Source organism: Tuber melanosporum (genome assembly GCF_000151645.1).
Source record: "Tuber melanosporum whole genome shotgun sequence assembly, scaffold_25, strain Mel28".
In the NCBI taxonomy this organism is placed as follows: domain Eukaryota; kingdom Fungi; phylum Ascomycota; class Pezizomycetes; order Pezizales; family Tuberaceae; genus Tuber; species Tuber melanosporum.
Window position 1 is genome coordinate 360,374 of NW_003298919.1, and position 17,280 is coordinate 377,653.

General features: G+C 47.5%; 5 protein-coding genes; 3 read left to right on the forward strand and 2 right to left on the reverse strand.

Moving 5' to 3' along the window:
- The window catches only part of GSTUM_00006246001 (uncharacterized protein), a 3,290-nt gene extending 391 nt beyond the window's left edge, over nucleotides 1-2,899 (reverse strand). The window contains exons 1-10 of the mRNA XM_002838428.2: nucleotides 2,827-2,899; nucleotides 2,398-2,667; nucleotides 2,230-2,329; nucleotides 2,064-2,176; nucleotides 1,322-2,007; nucleotides 1,201-1,273; nucleotides 889-1,151; nucleotides 398-839; nucleotides 142-330; nucleotides 1-89 (exon numbers count right to left, since the gene is read on the reverse strand). The exon at nucleotides 1-89 is cut by the window's left edge and continues 391 nt beyond it. Of these exons, the coding sequence (XP_002838474.1) occupies nucleotides 66-89; nucleotides 142-330; nucleotides 398-839; nucleotides 889-1,151; nucleotides 1,201-1,273; nucleotides 1,322-2,007; nucleotides 2,064-2,176; nucleotides 2,230-2,329; nucleotides 2,398-2,541 (2,034 nt within the window). The 5' untranslated portion in view covers nucleotides 2,542-2,667; nucleotides 2,827-2,899 and the 3' untranslated portion in view covers nucleotides 1-65.
- Nucleotides 2,900-4,286: 1,387 nt separating this feature from the next.
- GSTUM_00006247001 (uncharacterized protein) lies at nucleotides 4,287-5,762 on the forward strand (the record flags this gene model as incomplete). XM_002838429.2 has 7 exons in its annotated part: nucleotides 4,287-4,350; nucleotides 4,438-4,469; nucleotides 4,560-4,677; nucleotides 4,716-4,829; nucleotides 4,895-5,017; nucleotides 5,086-5,304; nucleotides 5,356-5,762. 7 exons carry the CDS (start codon nucleotides 4,287-4,289, stop codon nucleotides 5,583-5,585), a joined length of 900 nt encoding a protein of 299 aa, XP_002838475.1. The 3' UTR covers nucleotides 5,586-5,762.
- Nucleotides 5,763-7,643: 1,881 nt separating this feature from the next.
- GSTUM_00006249001 (uncharacterized protein) lies at nucleotides 7,644-10,424 on the forward strand. XM_002838430.2 has 2 exons: nucleotides 7,644-8,516; nucleotides 8,579-10,424. Exons 1-2 carry the CDS (start codon nucleotides 7,797-7,799, stop codon nucleotides 10,217-10,219), a joined length of 2,361 nt encoding a protein of 786 aa, XP_002838476.1. The 5' UTR covers nucleotides 7,644-7,796; the 3' UTR covers nucleotides 10,220-10,424.
- A 248-nt stretch (nucleotides 10,425-10,672) lies between these two features.
- Nucleotides 10,673-14,785, reverse strand: GSTUM_00006250001 (uncharacterized protein; the record flags this gene model as incomplete). XM_002838431.2 has 5 exons in its annotated part: nucleotides 10,673-10,861; nucleotides 10,919-12,194; nucleotides 12,262-13,482; nucleotides 13,538-14,378; nucleotides 14,542-14,785. The coding sequence occupies 5 exons, from the start codon at nucleotides 14,783-14,785 to the stop codon at nucleotides 10,835-10,837; spliced, it is 3,609 nt and encodes a 1,202-aa protein (XP_002838477.1). The 3' UTR covers nucleotides 10,673-10,834.
- Nucleotides 14,786-15,113: 328 nt separating this feature from the next.
- GSTUM_00006251001 (uncharacterized protein) lies at nucleotides 15,114-16,523 on the forward strand (the record flags this gene model as incomplete). XM_002838432.2 has 3 exons in its annotated part: nucleotides 15,114-15,293; nucleotides 15,347-15,383; nucleotides 15,455-16,523. Exons 1-3 carry the CDS (start codon nucleotides 15,233-15,235, stop codon nucleotides 16,521-16,523), a joined length of 1,167 nt encoding a protein of 388 aa, XP_002838478.1. The 5' UTR covers nucleotides 15,114-15,232.
- Between the last annotated feature and the right edge of the window lie 757 nt (nucleotides 16,524-17,280).

Sequence of the window (17,280 nt, forward strand, 5' to 3'; positions counted from 1 at the left end):
TACTCGAACCGTGAACGATAACTCTTTGTACGCGCGACGCGACACCGCCCTAACAAAGTAAAAATCTAAGCATCCTCCAAAGCGAGCACCTAGAAAAAATGTCAGCTAGCAGCAATCAAGAGGAAAGTTGGATATGCTCACAATAGCAGTTCTTGTAGGAATGTAAACTTGTGTGAAGTTCTTGCGCCCGTTCCAGTTGAAATCCGTTGTGAAGAAGCGAACACTCTCGTCGATCCGGCCCAACCCTCCCAACTCTTTCCGGTCAGTGTTCAACACAATGCGGTATGTTCCTGCTTGCTCGATTCCGATCCGGAAATCCGCAAAGCTCTCCTGTAGGTGGTGGACAGATGAGTGTTTAGAATGTCCCGGTATCAATATCATAGGGATTTCAACTTACTGTAGGATGGAAGTTGAATACAAAAACCAATCCTGCGCGCTCAAATACGATGATCTTATCACCCTCGTGCTTCAAGCTAATGTAGGCTTGGGGCGCATGCAGCCATCCGTAGCGTTGTTCAAGATGTTGCATGGAAGCATCAAAGTCGTTGAGAAATTTGTATCTCAGGAGGGGGTCATCGAGGATATTCCATTGCCGTCTAGCGTAGTGGAAAGAGTTGTTGTTACCGGCACGAGGGAAATCCAGCCATTCGGGGTGGCCGAATTCATTTCCCTCAAAGTTGAGATAGCCCTCACCGCCCAATCCGTGAGTTAGGAGTCTTATCATCTTGTGGAGGGCAAGACCGCGCTCAATGATAGGGGTAAAGTCGGTGAGTGTCGACATGTTAGTATAGAGCTCCTTGTCACAGAGCCACATGAGAATCGATTTGTCTCCAACCAACCTGCGATCGTTAGCACCAGAAAAGCAATGGATTAGATGTGTTAACATACGCTTGGTCGTGACTCTCCGCATAAGCAATAGTCTTCTCCCCGTGTCGTCTATTGGTCAAAATCCAGCAGATATTGGACATATCCCATTCATCGTCTTTTTTTTCTTTCAACAACTTAATCCACATATCTGGGATGGCCATCGCAAGACGGTAGTCGAAGCCGACACCCCCAAGGGCAAGGGGAACACACAGGCCGGGCATTCCAGATACGTCTTCTGCAATTGTTATCGCCTCGGGAAAGTTTTCGTGGATCATCTCATTGGCCTTGCAGAAATATTAGTAAGCAGGGCAAAGATTGGGCTAACTTTCATACCAGCATGAGATATACTACTCCTTCTTCGTCGACGTTGCTCCCAAAGTATTCGTGATACCCACCAGAGAAACCCCTACGCCCGTTAGTGTGCATTAGTCAGAACGACCGGGCTTAAACATACGTTCCAATTCCGTGGTGAGTATAGAGAATACTTGTGACGCCATCAAACCGGAAGCCGTCAAATTGATACTCCTCCATATAAAACCTCAAATTCGAGATGAGGAAACGTAATACTTCGTGATGCCCATAGTTGAAGAGTCTAGAATCCCATAATTCGTGTCTACCCCGTCCCCCCTCGTGGAAATAGAGGTGGTCGCTGCCGTCGTACATGTTGATTCCGTCAAGGACGTTTTTGCATGCGTGAGAGTGGACAATGTCAAGAAGGACTGTGATCCCCATTCCGTGAGCAGTATCGATCAGTTCCATAAGCTCCTCGGGAGTTCCATATCGACTAGAAGCGGCAAAGAACGAAGTGACTTGATATCCAAAAGAAGCATAGTAAGCATGCTCCTGGATAGCCATAAGCTGGATTACGTTGTATCCAAGCTTCTTTATCCGAGGAAGGACGTTTGCGGTAAATTCGGTATAGGTCCCAACTCTATATTCCGTCGTGCTGATACCCACATGCGCTTCATAGACACGAGCAGACTTGGGCTTCTTGGGGCGAGGGTTCTTGAAGACATATTTCTTCTCGGGATTCCAAAAGACGGCATCGTATACAGGGGAAACGCTAAGGTCTTGAGTGACGCGTTTGATCCACGCTGGAAGGCGATCTACTCTCTCGCCCGAAGGGAGTTGAAAGTCGATCTAAAAGGGGTCAAAATATGTGAAAAGTAGGATGGGCAATTTGGAGTGTAACTCACCTTTACTTTGGTGTTATGGGGGATAGCAGGTTTTCCGTTGACAGGTGGGAGAGTTATTTCCCAAACGCCGAATCCATTCTTCTTCATTGGATGAGATTGCCTATTCCAGCCATCTGGATTGGTGAGAAAACAACCAGATATGGTTTAGGAGCTAAGGCAAACCTACTGAAATCTCCGATAAAATTGGCATTTACAGCATTTGGAGCCCACTCGCGATAGGTGATAGTCCCATTACGAGCAACATTGATGCCAAACTTCTCGTATCCCTAGAACAAGCAAACATAATATCAGCATTAGATGAAAGGATTGACACAGCTCGGACGAATTTGCTAACTTTCGAGAATTCCTTCAGCCCGCCCTCATGGTTGTTGAGTTTCTGAATCCATTCGTTAGCCTTAGAGAAGCGATGACGAAGGTCGTCCTTGAATGGTCCGAGCCATGGGTCCATCTCGACGATGCCGGTGCCATCAGTGGGCATACTGCCGGGAGCATTGCTCTTCGCAACCTTCTTCACGGGAGCGGTGGCAGGAGCAACAGTCCTTTTGGAAGTATGAGTGAGATCCATTGCGGTGGTTAAGAAGTGGGATGGAAGAGAGAACGCTGTCTATACGGGAATTCAAGAACAGTGAGCTGAGAGGGTGGTAGAAGGTGCTCTTAAGTAGGTGTAAGAACAACTGGGTGGATGGAAAGGTTGGGTAGATAGTTTCCCCAGCGGTTCTCAGAATGATGGGACGGATGGGAGGGGAGGATGAGGGAGAAAGACCTGCAGCAGAGGAAGTGAGGTGGAGGAGGAGCAGAAAGAGGAGGGCTTTTTTTTTCGTATAGACGGTTGAAGTTGACTCGATAAGTTAGATCACGGCCCCTCTCTAGGAAACAATTCTCCCTCCAAACCAAACCCCCCCAAGGATCAAACAAAAAAAAAATATAAAAAAAGAAAAGTACGGTACGACGTCATCTTGAAGGGTGGGGTCCACAAAGATTGCCTTTACCTCGTGGCTGCAGCCGAACAAAGGGCGAGTGCTTCGATATTCTGAACCTGGGTACATATAATACTGCAGATAGCATAGCAATCTGCTACCGATACCATACAAGTGGACCCCAGGCTACTGCCCCTCTGACCTTTGAGACTCGCAGAAATGCGAGGGAAATTTTCAAAGCTCAATGCTCATCCACCAGAGTGAAAGCTGGCATATTGGCATCACTATGGTAGACACCCCTTTATCAACACCGCACACCAGTCCGTGACCTTTTGGAATTGAACTTAGCCTGAGCGAGATAGAGTGCGTATGCAGGTAGCAAGCAGAAAGAGAAAAAAATTCTCGCAAAATTTTTTTCCATTGCCTTCTTTCCCTCCATCTCTCTCTGCGGAACCAAATGTTTGGTTTATTGGAAAATATTCTCTCTCCCTCTCTCCCTCTCTTTCTTTTTTTTTGGCGTACTCGAGTACAGTACTGTGGGTCAACGGCAATGCGCTCAAGCGCTACCTACTTTTGCCGGACACCCATTACCGGTATCGATGCGGTTAATAGATGTGAAGTTGAATGGGGCAGACAGTAGGCCTATGCACAACCCTAGAAGAAAAAAAAAACCAACTTTGAAAGTTGGTATACCCGAGTAGTACTTGAACTGATGATACTGTATCCTTAGTCGCTCGTCCGAGCTGCCTCACTCTCCCGTCGTTGTTTTGTTGTTTGTGTGGCTTCTGCAGTTGGCTTGTCTCAGTGGCAATCTTTGTCTCGGGGACCAAGCAATTTATCCGCACTCTTTTGTTAGGTCCAATTGAATTTATCGCACCGGTAACCTTTGTCGTAGATTGTGGTGGACCAAGGTTCTCTCATACTCGTAGCAGCAGGAAGTACCAGTACCCGAAAACAGGGACTTTGAATTTGTATGGGGCACTCGGACACGTTGGGATTTTTTTGCCATACCGGTACTGTACGGAGGTATAACCCCTAAGTATTGTATATTTTACCAAGGACTGGTGTTCAGCTAGCAGGGGTTAGGGAATGAACAGGGTAGTCGTCATACTCAATTAGGCAGTCATCATACCTAATTCCATGCTTCGCCCGCGCTAGCCGAACCCCCTTGCAAGTAAAATATACAATATTTAGGGGCTATACCGTACCTCCGTATATTTTGCAAATCCCTGCTTTCGGGTGTTTCTTCCTTTGGTAGAAGTTGGATGAGCGCGTGGTGCGATGAGGAGGGACAAAATATAATAACATGCAGTCAGGGTCCTCCCCCCGACGGCAAAGCTCTATTCATATTGATATCCCTCCCACCATTCGTGCTTTTCCTGCCCTCTAGCACCACCACCACCACCTCCACCACCTCCACTAACCAACCACCATTACACTGCATTACCTTCTCCAAGCTCAGGTTCCGCTGCATAGCAGTTCAGGTAAAGTAATTACCCTTTCCTGCATCAGCCAGCCATCCCATCTGCATCCCTAGGAGAAAAAAAAGGAGAGTAAGAAATACTAAATGCCAAACAAGCTAAGGATACCGTTGGATCAATGTCTACCGCGACTACCACCACCACGGTGGCTGCTCGGGGCCAAGCCCAGCCGATTACTGCAGAGAATATTCTCCGTCTATTCCCTGAGATTGATTCGTCCCTTGCTAGTTCTGCCAATGCTACCACTGGCGAAGGGGGCTCTCGAGAACTCGAAGGCTACGATGAGGAGCAAGTTCGTTTGATGGAGGAGGTTTGCATTGTGTTGGATGAAGATGACAAACCAATTGGAAGTGCATCCAAGAAAGTTTGTGAGTTTTAAATTCAGCCCGGTCTTCAAGCTTCTAGGGCTAAAGAGCTAACCGAACGACTCCAGGCCACTTGATGAAAAACATTGATCTTGGACTCCTCCATCGTGCTTTCTCCGTCTTTCTGTTCAACCCAGAGGATGGCCGTCTCCTTCTGCAGCAGCGTGCAGATGAGAAGATCACCTTCCCTGGTAAGGATCCCTCAGAAATCTTCCTCGACACTCGAGAGACTAACCTTCCTGCCCTCCGCCTTAATTAGCCAGGTGGACCAACACCTGCTGTTCTCACCCTTTGGGCATTCCCGGCGAGACCGGAGCCGATCTTGCAGCAGCTATCCAGGGTGTCCGTCGTGCTGCCCAGCGTAAACTCGGCCAAGAGCTCGGAATTCCTTCAAGCCAGGTCCCATTGGACAACTTCAAGTTCCTAACTCGTATTCATTACAAGGCTCCGAGTGATGGTTTGTGGGGAGAACACGAAAGTATATAATCCACCATCAGCTAAGCAATCGTTCCTACTAATCTCTACGCAGTTGACTACATCCTCTTCATAAAAGCAAAGGTCGAGCTAAATATTAACCCCAATGAGGTCCAAGCATACGAATACGTCAGCGCAGACGAGCTGCGGGAGATGTTCAAGGACGAAAAGCTCTCCTTTACTCCATGGTTCAAGCTCATTTGCAACACGATGCTCTTTGAGTGGTGGTCGAACTTGGACAATTTGGATGCCTTCACGAACGAGACTCAGATTAGAAGAATGTAAATCGCATCATCTGAGCGCGCATCTATGTCGCTTACCAAATACCCCTATTTGCCATGATCGCGTACCCCCAGCCGCTACCTTCTTTAGCTACTCTTGCTATCGCTCTTCTATATTCTGTATTATATATAATGGTGGGCAGTAGTGAACCATAAATTTGACATTTCTAATTCTTTTTCATACGGGCTTTTTTTTTTGCGTAAGGTTTCTCCACGACGTCCGCGTATGTCCATCAGTTGGGCATGGCCTCCACTGGTCACCCTCGCCGACAGCGGGGCATGGGAATATAGGGGAACCCTGGTCGCACGCGGCATGTCCGAGTGATATTTTATGATAGCGGAACAAAGGCAATGACTTGGTTTATCATTTTTATCCATCCCTGCACGAGTATAATTGTGTCTAATAAGCTCTCGTAACTTACCATATTGATGCTAGCAACAGTAACACTACAACAATTCGAAGTGGTTGACGACACAAATTTATAGATGGCATCTCAATAAATCAGTAGATGATAGTAAATTTAGAAATTCTCTTTTGAGAATAAGATATATTCAATAGAAAACTAGCCTAACAAATCAATACATTGCAATGTCAGAAATTGAACAATACAAACATGTTATTCAAGACCGGTGAGACATAATGTTGTATTACTATCACTTCTTAAAAGTATTGCCTCACTTTCTAAAACTCTACCAGAAAATGCCTAAACATGAGTAATTAACTGGCTGATTTCTATAGAATGAAATATCATAAAGATGACCAGAAAATTTATATAAGTTTGTTTTCACAAGAACTATCTTATCATTTAATAGAAATAGCAAATTTTTCATATTTGTAGGAGCTGTATCATACCTGGATTTATCTAAGCATAGCATGACTGAAAGCAAATCCCCACCAAAGTCAGCCAAACTCATATGGGGGCTTGGCACTCCATGTTGGCCATTGTATGAATATAGGAGCTGGCCTTGTAGGATAAGTAAAATAAAGAAAAATTATATAAAGATTCTCCTTGTGAATATCTACTCTTTATAATTTTAAATAATCTTAAAATAATTTTCTTTTATTATTTTTTCCAGGTAATGAATATACCGGGAAAACAGGGTATGAGACAACACTTTTGACATGGAGGTTTATATAAGGTCATTGACTAACATTGCAGAAGGCCTCATACAAAGGAGAAAAAATAAGCTTGATGTCCGAGATTTTTATCCTCTTCTCGTAACTGCTGCTGACCACGTAGGGGAAGCAGGGAAAAGTGGCAGAAAGCCCGGGTTTTGACGTTGCATCGGACACCAACAGTACTCGAGTACCTTGCTTGTGGAGAGGAGAGATATCTGTGTTGAAAGACCGGTTCAACGCACAGTAGTCTACTGCATCGTGCCAATTTGAATTCTTCAAGATCAAACCGAGTGTTGCCAAGCCGCCCGCGCTGGGGCGATCGGACAGTGAGGGATCCTCGAGGCCGGGTGGTCGAACTTACTGCCGGCACTCTCATAAATTAAGAGGATGGGAATTGGTCAAACGAGAGAGAACTTCTAGATAATCCCACCTAGGTTTTTTTACTTGTAATCTTCAATTGTCCGGTCACCTACGCGCAAGTTTTGCTCTACAGGTAGGCGGCCAACGAGCTGGGCGCTGGAGGGATGGGAATGAGAATGAGCATCGGATGGAGATGGAGATGAGCGAGAACATGACCAACTAGTCGGTTCCGCGATCCAACACTATTTTCCTGTCGGAGTGAATTGGTGGAGAATCTGATGAAGGCAATGCCCATTGGCAGCACTGGTGCCACAAGTACCTCTAATCACTGTACGAGTATGATACTTTGCAAATATCCTGCTCGTTTATCATAAGTTACCAATAACTGCAGCAGTGGCTACAAGTACGAGTACTGTGCTCGAGTAAATTACTCGAGGGGGCAGTCGTGATTGCTCCCTGGTGACGCCTCATTTGACGCCTCATTTGACGCCTCACGTCTCTCCCCCTTAAAGGTATTGCACTCGAGTACCGGTACTGTCTCGGCATTCATTTCATATCTAATTCTCTCTCTCGGCTGCACTACGAGTACAAGTAACTTGCGTGCATCGGTGCGCAATTGACCCTAACGAGGCCCCTCCCCCGCTAGCATCGCCCGGACATCCCTGTCTTTGGTCTTCTCTCACTTGCAGCTTTCTCTTCCTCTCCACTACAACTGACACTACTGGTGCCGCTGCCATGGGTCCTTCTTCCAACCCACTGTCCTCTCCTCCACGACTCCCTTCGCCTCCCCCCTTCACCGAAGTCCAAATATCACCTGTTCCGCTATCCCTCTCCCTCTCCAAGTCTCCCGTGAGACCCGTGTCGAATTCTGCCACTCGTCGCATCCGGCCTGGCACCAAGTCTCGTCATATCGCCGCTGGGCCTCCTCTGGTTCCCCTTAGTGAACTCGAATCGGCTTTCCAATTGCAGGAGCATTTGGCCTCTTTGCTCGCAGCTACCACTTCCCCGCCGGGCTCAGATACCACAGTTCCCCTATCCCGAGAGGCATGTGAACGCCTGGCGACACCTCCGGAGGGTATTGAGGAATACCTGTGGTGCTATGAACTCACTCGTCGTCTTACTAGGGATCTGAATATTTTATTGGTAGCTTTGCTCAAGGACAATTGCACGGCCTCGTCTTGCCCTGAGATGAGGGCAAGCGAATGGCAGTACCTCTGCGCTGTACATGATCCCCCGCAGTCTTGCTGTGCAATTGACTACTCTACCCATACCCTGGACCAGGCTGCGACTATGCTTTGCACTAATCGCTATTTCCCTAGTAGGTTGAGCCCTCATAATACCAGCGTCAAACACCTGGCGAGCATCTTCAGGAGATTGTATAGGATATTTGCGCATGCCTGGTTCCAACACCGAAGCGTTTTTTGGGAGGTGGAGAATGAATTCGGGTTATATTTGGTTGGTTTCCCTCTGCCTCTCTACATTGCCCATGATCTATCTCTTCTGACTGGCGGGCTTAGTTCTTCAAAACAGTATCAGAAAAATACAGCCTAATCCCCGAGGACAATCTGACTCTTCCGCCAGAGGCTGAAGGCTTAAAGTCTAAAAACTCTTTTGGCGAGGTGGACTCTGATGAGGAAGAGATCGATGAGTTCGACCGTGGGGCTGGTAGCAGAGAACACGGACAGGAGTTGGATGAGGATGAGGACTATCCAGATAGCGATGAATCCGAATCTGATGAGGAGGAAGCCGACGGAGAAGAGGAGGGAGAGCTTGAAATTGAGAACAGTATAGAAGGCGATGAGGTTGAGGATGATGAATTCGATTTGGATATCGATGATGATCACTCAGTGGAGGAAGAGGGTTCTGGGAACAGTGCCTTGACCGAGACTCATGGTAATTTCAAGGGCGAAACGAGAGGCGGAGAGAGGGAACACAACTTACTGCTTCTGCCTTCTCCCCAGAGTTACTCGTTGGTTTCATTAATGGAAACCTACAAATTAGCCTTTGGTGCGGCGTTTAGAGCAGCTCCTTTGGATACGCCTTCGACCTTGGACATCGCTGTTTACGCTCCGTTCCTCTCCTCCCTCAATGCTGTTCGTGGAAGGCATTTCGACAAGACCCAACACTTATTAGCCAGGTTATACTCAATCGTGAACTCTGTGGCCGTCGAGGAGAAACGGGAGCTTGCCGTGGATGCCCGAATCATCCTCCTGAGTGATATAGGACCCAAGGAGGAAGAAAGGGCTTCCGGATTTGGGCCAGTCATTGGTTTACGTGAGCTTGCAAAATCTGGGCGAGAATGGAAGAACATCATTGTGGGAGCACATAGCCCGGGATCCTCAGAAGGACAAGAAAATAGAGAGAAGGAAGAAGCGGAAGGCCAGGCCATCGAAAAGGCATTCTTGTGTTACCGTGGAGACAAGGTCACCGGATACACCGATGTCTGGCGGTGCGAAATTGTCACTCTAAGCGAAGAGGAGCCAAAAGAAGCAGTTGAAAACGATAAACTTGACGATGCTGCAGTCGAGCACTTAATAGTGGCTGGTATGCCGTCTACAAGCACCACCTCCTTACATCCATTTGCTGACCCGTATAAAGTTGGCGGAACATTCGACCACCTCCACCCCGGCCACAAGCTCCTCCTAACAATGACCGCCTTCCTCCTATCACCGAACGCTGCAGCGCCCCGTCTCGTGGCGGGCATAACTGGCGAAACCCTCCTCATTAACAAGAAGCACAGCGCACACCTGGGCTCCTGGGACAGTCGCGCAGCTGAAGTCGTAGACTTCCTCCGCGGTATCACTGACTTTTCCGCGAACCCATCCCAACTCCTAACCTCGCCTTCATCGTCAACGCCGGAGACGGACATCACGCCTCGCTCAATCACTGCCACTATCCCCGGTGGCGAGAAGGAGCTTGTCATCGAGACTGTAGAGATCAATGATCCCTTTGGGCCCACGATCACTAACGAGGCTATCTCTGCGCTCGTCGTATCCGAAGAGACGAAGAATGGTGGCGAAGCGGTCAATAAGAAGCGTACGGAGAAGAGTTGGGATGCGCTGCAGGTGTATAAGGTGGATGTTATCGATAATGAAGGGGGGGTCAAGATGAGTAGTACGGATATTAGGAGAAAGTTGGAGGAGAGGAGTACTGCTTGAGTGGGATACCTTGATACCACTGTTTGTTAATGGATTTTGAAATCATAAGGATGTTGGATGAGTGGACGGATGGATGGATGCAAGGGTTCTTTTTCCCTTTTTTGTGGTTTATATTCGGTATAGAGGGATTTGGTGGTATATGGGATGGTACGGGGTGGGAAAAGTGGGAATATAAAACGGGTCGTTGTTGAATACCGGCGACATATTTGGGTTGTCCCGTGTGTTATGTAGATGCCATGAACGCGAATTGGAGTGCTTGTGCATATCATGAGTATCATACGGTAGCGCAGGCACAAGCGGTGTAAAAACGAGTGAGATTGAATGATTACAATGGATTACTATTACTATGGCCTGATATACTCAAACTATGGGGCGATGGATGCCTACCGGTGCTGTGCTATGGTATACATACAAGTCTCTCAAGTGGGCTAATGTGATGATTGTGAAAAGGAGAAAAGAAAAGAAAACAAACAATGGTATTCAATACTAACACATCATGAACAGGACTAGAATTTTTGGGATCCCCCCCCTTTTTTTCCTTAGAATACACTCCATCGCTACACAAGTGTTTTTTCCAATTTCCTTTTTTTGAGATGATACAACCGATCCACCAAACTAATACGCAACCCGACTCCGCATATCCTACCCAACAACATTAATACTCGCTCACTCGCCCAGACAGCGAGGGGGGAGACTCACAGCAATCTTCCTCTCCACCTCCCTAACGCTCCTGTCCAACTCTGCGGCGATCATGGCCTTCTTATCCCTGGACAAGAGCGAGTAATTCTCACACAAATCCCCATCAATAACGCCCTTTACGGGTACGTAGTAACTCCTATAAATTAAGTGATCCCTTCCAGCAATGGGCGCGTCTTCGGTCCTCATGTGTTGTTCCAGTGTCTGAAAAAAGTCCACATCCTCGCGGCTGACAAACGGGACCATCAGGCCGATTGTTCCCTGGAGGCCAGTCCAGACAAGTGTGTCGCGGCCGCCGGTCACCAACTGTGCCTTCTGAACGCTGGTTGGGATGTCCTGGGGGTAGAAGTGGCACATTAGGTTTAGACGGTTGGGGGCGCCCTGGAGGTATGATCGTTCGTGAATGAGGTGTCCACCGGCGGGGTCTTCGTCGGATTCGTCGGAGGCCTTTTGTGGACAGCGGACGATCCAGAAGTTACCAAATCTGTCACCACCAGCAACTGTCTCGTAGTCTACCATTGTGGTGCACGTGGTGAAGCGCGGGATCATGTCGTCTGCAAATGGGATTAGACGGTTGTCCTGGTACTTGTATACCACGTAAGTCACCGATTCCTGCACATCCGAGACTATGATTCTCGATCCCTGTGTCTGGAGACCATTGATGACGTTCGGAGCAACCTGGCCTTGAGCTTTGCGCAGGAGTTGCTTCATCCCTAAATCGTAGATTTTTAAATCTTTGCCTATGCCCGCTAGCAGCCGGCCTTGGAATCCTAGGAGGGCGAGAGGAGGTTCGTCTACTTTTGTTTTATGTATAAATTCTAGCTCCTTACCGTCATTTAAGAAGCGGTAGATGTGAATATAGCCATTTGCAGACTTGCGCGGAGAGAGGCAGGTGTCTTTTCCTGTACCGACTACTAGAAACCATTCGTCATCTTGGCTGGAGAAGCTGACTGCCGCAATGCTGAAGGCAGCTTCGTTCTCTTCGAGTTCGATCCGCTGGGTCACCTCTTTGCTGATGGGGTCCACAACAGAGATGCAGGATGCCCAGTGGCCTTCGCCACGCGGGTTCCCGAACTCTGCCGGGGCGAGCTCGTTAGTGTCACCGTTTTGGGCGCTGTTCATTAGCTTTTGTTTAGTAGCGACGGAGAGCGTGTTGGCGTCTGCCTCAGCAACATAGAATACAGGTTGATCAGGATGCTTGAGCATTTTTCGGGGGGTGTATGATAGTGGGATGGACTCTTGTTGGAGATTGTCTGTGAGCTTCTCGATGGTAAAAATTCTAACCGATTCATTAGTATACATCCGGGATTTCGAGAAGCCACACTATGGGAGAATATTGAACCTACCTCAGATTCTGCCCTTGAATTCCTACCATTCCCTCCGGGCACTGCTCACTGCTGAATGTCCAACCCCATTCTAGCATGGGATACGTCAAAGGTGTAAGCATGAATTGACCTCTTGCATCACTATATCCCAGCCATGGTCGACTGCTCAGGGCGAGGACTGACGGTAGCCCCTGCGCAATAACTTTGAATATCTTGACTGGCTTGGGCCCCAAAAACCTTGTTCGAGTATCTGTCAATTCTCCAGTTACTGTATCGAGTACTGTTCTGAGATATACACCACTATAAAGACCAATGTGCAGATAAAGTGTTAAGGAACGTGATGTTTCCGACGCAGAGTCAGGCATAGACATGATGCATAACGACGAAGGTGCAGAGGTAAGGGCTTGAACAGATTTTGATTCCAAAGTGGAATCAGGATCTAGTGAGAGTATTCGAACGGTGGCATCATCACAGCCAACCGCCAAAAAGGAACTCCGCACCCTCCCCTCTGGAACCTCCCCGAGTGAGAGACAGGTGACTGTCCCCGACATCTCTTTCTTCTCCTCATACTCTGCCAGCTGTCCATCACTGTCCATCTCGAAATACACGATCTCTCCGCTAGATAGAGCCACAGCAACTTGTCGGGAGTTTGTAGAAGCCGCGACAATTGATCTATGCTGAGGTGCTGGCCATTCATTGACTCTCCTATCTGCCCTAATGTGGCGAATTCCCTTGGGGTGGACTTGGAGTAACGCATCCTCGCCCAACTGTTGAACTGCGAGTGTTGGAGCGGATGATAAGAAGCCAGTGTCGGTAACCTCCTCCACTGTCTCCCCGATACTGAGCACCAGTGTCCCATTGGTGAATGATAAGACAATGTAGGCATCGAACTCGTCGCCGTTTGTAAGTTTTGTGGTCCACACAGCGCTAGGCACACCAGGTAGTTCGGATGAGACAATCTCTGTAGTTTCAAGGCCATGCTTCAAGGTCCGGAAAGTAGATCGTGGGCCAGACCCACAAACAGTATATATTTGGGGCGCATCATCGTCAGTCAAATTGGCAATTTTGCAGTCGACCAAAGGATTCATGCTATCGATGGCCTCGACGAGGGATAAGTTCTCTGGTGCGCGTGGGTGGAAATATATAGGTACAGTTCTATCCAGTGGATCCGGTGAGAAATTATCACTTGAGAACTCAATCTCCTCATCATCGTCCCCCAGCTTTTCGAATTGGTAAAAATGACTAGGCGAAATGTGAGAAAATGTCATCCATAATCAGGTATGGGAATTGGACTTACTGGTTGCCTCCTTCCGAGGCCACAAACAAGAACCCGCTCTTCAAGATGCACAGGCTCGAAGCAATAGGAACAGTATCAAAGTATTTCACCTTTATTCGCGAGACACCGGATTCATCATCATAATCCAATGTTACTTTGAGTAAATCACCATCTTCTGTTTGTAACAGAAAAAAGAATGCACCCCTCATCTTATGCATGACACCTGAAATAATAGTTCTTCTTCTATTAGGGTCTTCGCATGCTCCCCGACGCCTAGGTATAGGCACTCTATGGGTCGATCTCCCCATATGACGGTAGTATATACTATCCTCTGCACATACTAAAACACCCGAAGGCCCATCTGTGCCACCTGGTACCTGGAAAAGAATATTGGCAGATCGGTCCACAGTATCTGACCACTTTCGTACCACATGATTGAGCCCTAAATCCAGCTCGTAGTAGACTAGCATTTTCTCAATGTTCTCATACGCAACTCCTGTGGCATCCTGATCTGACTCCCCGTAATCAACTTCGAGTGCTGCAAACACCGGATTATCATATCCGACGTCCAGGGCTACAAGTGCAAACACAAGACAATGGGGTTTGTGTGCCTCTAAAGGACTGGATATCGTCAGTTCCGCCTGAGCATTGCGATTGAGAACATAGACGAGTTTATTCTTCTCTACCGAAGATATAAGACACGCCCTCCCCTTTGGATCGCACGCAAGGAATTGTCCCGGAATAACACGGCGAACACCAGACTTTCCAAAAGTCTCGAGATGTAGCCGGTGGAACTTATTAACTTGTGGCTGGTACTCGAGAATAGTAATACGACCAGAATCGGACCCGACAATCACATAATCTAGAAGAGCAATTGTTAGCAAAGGTTGCCCAGATGCTACCAATGAGTGGGCAGCTCGGCTCTCCAGCTAGTGTTCCGCTGACCTTAAACAACTTCCAAAAATCACTAAACTGCAGCAGAGACAGAGTGGAAGAAGAAACAGGGGGGCAAGCCACAGACATACCTTTTGAGCTACCGGCTAATCTGAATGCCGCCAAACATCGAATAATCCCAAACACATCAATCGTAAGAACCGAATGTACTTTTCCCTGCGCTGCATCGGGTCGTAATAATGATAACCGAGATCCTTGGGCAACAATTATTTCCTGCTGCTTCTTTCCGCTGAACGCTCCAAGGATTGCTTGGGTTATGGCCGATGGTTGAAGTACCGTCAGCGAGTACATGAACATATTAGAGTTGCCCGACATCTTGCCTCGTGTGAAGACGATTTTCTGCGGGATACACACCCAAAATGAGGGGTATAACAGTGACACGTATGAAGGGAATGATTCCTCAAGCTCTAGGAACTATGTAACGTTGTAAAGACCAGGTTAGAGACGAGCTTTGATTGCGTTGAAGGGGAGCAATGACAAGCGGTAAGGTAAGTTTTGCATTGCCAGGAAACACCACAGCGCGTTGTGAATAAACATGAATTACCCGGCCATCGCCAAGGGGCTTTTTCTTTCCCTCCAACGCCGTGAATTGTATGAGGTTTTAAGAGCTTGGCATGCTATAGCGCCTGCCCCCTTGTGTGAAATAGCTCCTGCTTACTCTACCGGAGGCTTCGTTTTCAACTGTTCCTTCCTTCTCACCGAAATAAACCAACCCTCCCTTTCCACGAAACACAACCTTCCTTTAACATCTTAAGTTTGACCATGGCAAGTTCAGATGGCGAACCAGAGCAGCGCTCAAGAAGAAAGAGTAGAAAACCTGGAAGTATAGCTACCCACGCCTGTGAGATGATGCAAACGTTGACTGTGGGATCATAGATACCGCTTTCAAACAACAGCGTTTGAAAGCCTGGCAGTAAGTTTCCACATTTCCAGCAACAAATAAACAACCTCCAGACCCGCTAAGCTCTAGCGCCTCGTTTTCAGACCAATTCTCACACCGCGAACTGTTCTCCCTCTTCTTTTCGCGCTCGGTATTGTACTTGGACCAATCGGAGGTCTCATGATCTTGGGTAGTTCCAAGATACAAGAAATCTCCATCGATTACACCAATTGCCCAGAAGCGGCCGGCAAGCTCAAAGACATTCCTTCGGAACACGTCCACACACACTTCACTTCACCTGTGAATGATCGAGCAATGTGGATGTTTTCGAGTAACGGTACTGGTGATGATACGCCAAAGACATGCACTCTACATTTCAGCTTGCCGAATAAACTTGAGCCTCCAGTATTCTTCTACTATCGGCTAACAAATTTCTACCAAAACCACCGACGCTACGTAAAATCTTTAGACGAAAAGCAATTAAAGGGTGATGCCCGATCAAAAGGTGCCTTGGGTACCTGTTCGCCGCTTGACGCAAATTCCGAAGGGAAACCTTATTACCCATGCGGATTGATTGCAAATTCCATGTTCAACGACACCTTCGAGCAACCTGTTCTTCTCAACACACAAGATGGTAGCGGCAAAGATAACGAAACCTATCACATGACAAACAAGGGCATATCGTGGAACTCAGATAGAGGGAGGTATGGGGTAACCAAGTATAAACCTGACGAGGTTGTACCGCCACCAAATTGGGTCAAGAGATATGGCGAAACGTATACCGACGAAACACTTCCAAACTTGCATGATATGGAAGAGTTCCAAGTTTGGATGAGAACTGCAGGCTTCCCGATGTTCAACAAGCTTGCGATGAGGAACGACTCCGCGCCTATGAAGAGAGGGACCTATGAGGTACAAATTGCCTACAACTTTCCGTCCTCTGCATACTCCGGCACCAAGTCTATCGTTATCTCGACATCAAGCGTTCTGGGTGGGAGAAACCCATGGCTGGGTATAACTTATGTACTCGTTTCGGGTCTTTGCATTCTTCTCGGTGCATTATTCACTGCTAGCCACTTTTACAAGCCTAGGAAATTGGGAGATCACACGCATTTGACATTCGACACGGAACCGGCTCCTGTCCAAGCAACTGCCTCTGGAAGAGCTATATAAACGATACTGGGTTTATTTTTTCTCCCTTCTTTCTCCCTCCCCGTATTCGTTTTGTTCGCGGATGTCAAAAACAGGAACAGTGGATGAGTTTAGTTTCTCAAGGTTCTCTTATGGTTGGGCGTTTGTTTGGCTTTTCATTCCTTGCGTCATGGTGTATCTCTTGACCTTTTTTTCCTTCTTGGGTCGAATTTCTGTCCTTAACGAAATCTTATATATTTGTTAACGTAGCTACCGGCTGAGAGGAGTGTGGCAACCAAATTAACCACGAGGATGCCTCCACGTACCGTACAATGATAGTATGATACAATCCTTAACTTATCCCATGGTATCATAGACGACACCCGAGCAGCGGACCGCTAAAAAAGAAAGAAAGCGCCGATAACCAGATTAAGAGGTTTACAGAGCCCGGGACTACTCGAGTCCGAGTACTCGAGGATGAGCTAACTAACGTACCGGCTTATCAAACTAAAATCCCAATCTTGCTTCTTTTCTTACCCCCCCACCAACAGATGCAAGGCCTCAAAACGACAAACAACCGAAGCCCAGATATAATGAAAATGGAAATGAATTTCTTGCCCGGTGAAGAGGTATTAGGAAACCCCTACACTCGAGTATTAGGGGGTGAATGGAAAATAATAATAAGCGACTTGGAGGTAATACCTCCAGTCGTCAAGTCATGGGATCGCACTCGTATGAAAGATCACTGTGCTGGGAGGATAGAGTGAGTTTTCTCTCGAAAGGTATCATACTCGAGTAG